This window comes from Oncorhynchus kisutch, linkage group LG5 (assembly GCF_002021735.2).
Source record: "Oncorhynchus kisutch isolate 150728-3 linkage group LG5, Okis_V2, whole genome shotgun sequence".
NCBI classification, from domain to species: Eukaryota; Metazoa; Chordata; class Actinopteri; order Salmoniformes; family Salmonidae; genus Oncorhynchus; species Oncorhynchus kisutch.
The window spans coordinates 57,919,939-57,925,476 of NC_034178.2; the positions used below are offsets into that span (position 1 = coordinate 57,919,939).

The 5,538-nt window shown below is 44.4% G+C and overlaps 1 protein-coding gene across 1 annotated transcript in view; it reads left to right on the top strand.

Moving 5' to 3' along the window:
• The first annotated feature begins 4,278 nt into the window (after positions 1–4,278).
• The window catches only part of LOC116374224 (uncharacterized), a 22,094-nt gene continuing 20,834 nt past the window's right edge, over positions 4,279–5,538 (top strand). The window contains exon 1 of the mRNA XM_031825489.1: positions 4,279–4,681. Within this exon, the coding sequence (XP_031681349.1) occupies positions 4,637–4,681 (45 nt within the window). The 5' untranslated portion in view covers positions 4,279–4,636. The remainder of the gene's footprint in view (positions 4,682–5,538) is intronic.

Sequence of the window (5,538 nt, forward strand, 5' to 3'; positions counted from 1 at the left end):
CCTCTCCCTCAGGGTGAACCCAGGCCCTTGTTCACCCTCCCTCATTCTCTCTCTATTCCTCCCTCATCCTCATCTTCTATCTCCCACATCCTCCCTGTCCTCCCTATTCCTCACTCATTCTCCCCCATCTTCCCCTCATAATTTCTTTCATCTTTCGTTCTCCTTCTACCTCCCTCATCCTCCCTAGTTGAAAAGCGGGGAATGAGGCTCTGTGTCATAACCCTGACTGTACACACCAACTTCATTAGGTGTTGCTCAGTGTGGCATCCCAGTGCAGACAGAAGCAAGGCCAGGCCAGGCAGCGTTAGTTCAGCCTAACCAGCAGCAGCAGCAAAGCAGAAAACACATTTAGGAGGTCATGCAAAAGAGATGCAGCAAGCGTCCAGTTCTATTAGCCTTAACAAAGAAGCTAGCGATGTGGACTTGCTTGGTTATAATTTCATTATTTCACTTTGAGACAGCTTGGCTCAATATTTACACTACTCTTTTTTTCTATGGGAATAATTCTTTTTAAAAGATTACAGTACATGCTATAACATGAACTATTGTGGAATGGAATCCCATACTCAATGAAATGATTTCCAGCGGGAAGAGGTAATACATTTCACTGCATAGTAATACTCAGTGGAGAGACACAAATAACTTCACCAATGAGATAGAAATGATGGAATACTGTTTGTGTATATGCAATTTATTAATAGCCCATGTGACGTACACACACACTCATTCTTTCCTTGAACACAGTGAGACAGAGATGGTGTGATTGGCTCTTTGTCCTGGCACAGATGGCAACTGAAGAATGTGTAGGTCTGTATTTAGAGCACAGTCACCAGTATTTATAGTCTCTGAGCATCTATATAATTAATACACACTGAAGGGGCCTACATGTAATGTGACTGTGATGTACAGAAGGGCTGGATTATCTTGCTCACTGCTCTACTACCGTTTCAGAAACAGACCCCGTGTGTAATGGATGGGGTGTGAGTGGGTTGGTGTGTGTGTGTGTGTGTGTGTGTTAGAGTGCGAGAACGAGCGTGTGTGTGTGTGTCGTTCTGTTCTTCATACTCTGCTCTCTCTCTTTCTCTGCTCTCTCCTCTCTCTCTGTTTTCCGCATCCTAACACCCCCACACATCAACATACAAACGACAGAATTTCTAAGACATGCATCTAGCAGGAATCTTCATACACAGACAGACACACACAGACAGTTGGTTGGACTTGGAGCTTGCAAAGCCAGGGTTGTGGGTTTGATTCCCACGAGGAACCAATATGAAAAAGTCTGAAAATGTATGAAAATGTATGAAAAAGTCTGAAAATGTATGAAAAAGTCTGAAAATGTATGAAAAAGTCTGAAAATGTATGAAAAAGTCTGAAAATGTATGAAAGTATGCACTACTGTAAGTTGCTCTCGATAAGAGTGTCTGCTAAATGACTCAAATGTACAGTGCATTCAGATAGTTTTCACACCCTTTCCATTTTGTTATGTTGCAGCCTTATTCTAAAGTTGATGAAATACATTTTTCCCTCATCAATCTACACACAATAACCCATAATGACAAAGCGAAAACAGGTTTTTAGAAAGGTTTGCAAATGTATAAAAAAAACAAAAAAATCTGAAATAGCTCATTTACATAAGTATTCAGACACTTTTCTATGAGATTCGAAATTGAGCTCAGGTGCATCCTGTTTCCATTGATCATCCTTCAGATGTTTCTACAACTTGAATAGAGTCCACCTGTTGTAAATTCTATTAATTGGACATGATTTGGACACCTGTCTATATAAGATCCCACAGTTGACAATGCATGTCAGAGCAAAAACCAAGACATGAGGTCGAAGTAATTGTCCGTAGAGATCCGAAACAGGATTGTGTTGAGGCACAGACCTGGAGAAGGGTACCAACATATTTCTGCAGCATTGAAGGTCCCCAAGAACACAGTGGCCTCCATCATTCTTAAATGGAAGAAGTTTGGAACCACCAAGACTCTTCCTAGAGCTGGCCGCCCGGCTAAACTGAGCAAGTTGGGGAGAAGGGCCTTGGTCAGGAAGGTTACCAATAACCCAATGGTCACTCGAACAGATCTCCAGAGTTCCTCTGTGGAGATAGGAGAAACTTCCCGAAGGACAACCATCTCTGCAGCATTCCACCAATCAGACCTTTATGGTAGAGTGGCCAGATGGAAGCCACTCCTCAGTAAAAGGCACATACCAGCCCACTTGGAGTTTGCCAAAAGGCACCTAAAGGACTCTCAATCCATGAGAAACAAGATTCTCTGGTCTGATGAAACCAAAATTTAACTCTTTGGCCTGAATGCCAAGTGTCCCGTCTGGAGGAAACCTGGCACCATCCCTTCGGTAAGCATGATGGTGGCAGCATCATGTTGTGGGGATGTTTTTCAGTGGTGGGACTGGAAGACTAGTCAAGATCGAGGGAAAGACCTCCGACTGGGGTGAAGGTTCACCTTCCAACAGGACAATGACCCTAAGCACACAGCCAAGACAACGCAGGAGTGGCTTCGGGACAAGTCTCTGAATGTCCTTGAGTGGCCCAGCCAGAGCCCAGACTTGATGTAACATCTCTGGAGAGACCTGAAAATAGCTGTGCAGCAACGCTCCCAATCCAACCTGACAGAGCTTGAGAGGATCTGCAGAGAAGAATGGCAGAAACTCCCCAAATACAGGTGTGCCAAGCTTGTAGCATCATACCCAAGAAGACTCGAGGCTGTAATCGCTGCCAAAGGAGCTTCAACAAAGTACTGAGTCAAGGGGTCTGAATACTTTCCAAATGCACCGTAAATGTAACAAACACACAGTACACACAAAATCTAAATACATTTATACACTCGCATGTATAGAGCCTTCAGAAAGTATTCATACCCCTTTACTTATTCCACCTTTTGTGGAATAGCCTGATTCTTTTTTGTTATATATCTAATTGACATAATTATTCAACCCCCTGAGTCAATGCATGTTAGAATCTCCTTTTTCCACTGATTACAGCTGTGAGTCTTTTTGGGTGAGTCTAAGAGTTTTGCACACCTGGATTGTACAATATTTGCACATGATTCTTTTTTAAATCTTCAAGCTCTCAAGTTGGCTGTTGAACATTGCTAGACAGCCATTTTCAAGTCTTGCCATAGATTTTCAAGCCCATTTATGTCAAAACGGTAACTAGGCCACTCAGTAAAATCCCATGTTGTATTGCTCAAAGAGATATGCAATGTCTGCTTTTTGTTTTCCCATCTACCAATAGGTGCCCTTCTTTGTGAGGCATTGGAAAACCTCCCTGGTCTTTGTGATTGAATCTGTGTTTGAAATTCACATGTGTAGGGTACAGAGATGAGTCATTTCAGCTTTTCATTTTGTATTAATTAGTCAAATAAATTCCACTTTAACATTATGGGTATTGTGTGTAGGTCAGTGACACAAAATCTAAATGTAATACATTTGAAATGTAATACATTTTAAACACAACAAAATGTGGAATAAGTCAAGGGGTGTGAATACTTTCTGAAGGCACTGTAAACACACACTTGCCTTACAGTTAACGTTTACATTTAGTTGTCGAGCTGATCTTGGTATCCAGGGCAACGCACAGTGTGTGAGGGGTTACAGAGGATGAGTTGCATGTAATCAAACCTACATCCATCTGTCCTTCTCTCATCCGTCCAGCATCTCCATGCCTTTCTCAGTACATTATTATTGGGACACAGCGCTGCTACAATGAACTGATTATTCATTAGGTGTGTGGGGGCAACATACCGTAAACAACATCTGTCATGGTACTGTATACAATATGTGTTCATATGTGACCTGCTTCATGTGTTCTATTGGGGAGGAAAGGGTTCCTCTCTGCAGCTCATAATGTTTCTACAGAATAAAGAGTGAGAGCATGAGGGAGGGAGAGTGATGGGGAATGGATAACAAGGAGGATAACTGTACTTTAGAGGTAGAGAGAAGGGGAAGGGTGTGAGAGAGGATGGAAGGTACAGGAATGAGAGAAGAAGACTATAAGAACAGGAGAAAGATGGAAAGGGAGAGAGAGAGAGGAGGAGAGCATATGAGAAACTGTATTAGACAGAGAAGAATCTCCCTCCGTCTGAGGAAAACCCTGCAGGGGGAGGGTACCCCTCTCATCTACCCCCTAGCCTGGCCACAAGTGTGTGTGTGTGTGTGTGTGCATATAGATTCACAGTCCAGCAGGGTTACTATGCACTAGCTGTGCAAGGGGGGGGGGGTGGGGCCTCAACACAAGACTGGCACATAAGAAGGAAGAGAGAGATATAGAGAGGAAGGAGAGAGAGAGTGTGATAGATAGAGGGGGGGGGGGGGGGTAGAATGACAGTTGAAAGAGCATGTGTGTGTTAGAGGGCTAGAGAGAGAGTGAAGGAGATCGCGAGCAACCGGAGAGAGAGCTGAGAGCAAGAGAGTCCCTTCTGTCTCTGGTAGGGAGAGATAGAGAGAAAACAAGGGAGAGAGAGAAGAGATAGAGCGTTGAGATCTTTCTCTCGGTCTCTGCTGAAGCACAGGAGTCTATGCCCAAGCTGGATCCTTGTCCTCCTCTTCCTCTTGTTGTCTGCGCTGTCTTTAAAACGGAGGGAACCCTCGGACTCAGAGCTCATCCGTTGCCGTGGCAATGGGCTGTCGGCTCTCAGGGCCGTGGTTCGGCGATGGAATGGGGGTTAGTGTGCACACTTCTAAATCTGTGGGTGTGTGGTGCGTGTATGCCTGCGTGCGTGTGCATTCTTTTTTGCATGCGTATGCACATGTGTAGATGGAATTTATGGATAGAGGAAGGGTCATGTAGATGATAGAGAATATGGAGAATAACGGAACAGAATACACACCATGACATGATGCCTGTTCTGTGTGTGCATGTTGGTGTGTGTCAATACGTGGGAGTCTGTGAGTGTGCTTGTGAGAGTAGTACAGAATAAGAGTTAGACAGGCACGGATCTTATTATGAGAGAAATGACCATATGTGTTTGAAAGAGTCCTTGTATTTACTTGTAGAAAGATTGTGTCTACAGACAGATCAGTTCTGCTGCCTGTTCTAGCAACATAGTGAGGCTCGTGATTGTGCTTTCTGTGTTGGGGTTATCCAGCGTAGTGTGTGCATATGTGTGTGAATTTGTGCGTGTGTATGTGTGTGTGTGTGTGTGTGTGTGTCTGTGGCAGCCTCTTGTGACCAGCATTGATGATTACAAGGAGTGACAGCTTTGCCCATCCAACAGCACAGAGAGCTGAGTGACTCTCTCTCTCTCTTTCACTTCCCTCCCTCTCTCAATTCTCTCCCTCTATCCTTTCCTATCTCTCCTATCCATCTTTGACCTTACATTACATCCCTCTCCACATCCATCTGTACTGTTCATTCTCTCCTCTCTTCTCCTCTCCTCCCTCCTCTCTTCTCCCTACATCGCTCCCTTCTCTCTTCTCCTCTCCTCCCCTCTGCTCCCTCCTCTCTTCTCCTCTCCTCACCTCTGCTCCCTTCTCTCTTCTCCCTGTCCCTCTCCTCAGCTCCCTTCTCTCTTCCTCTCC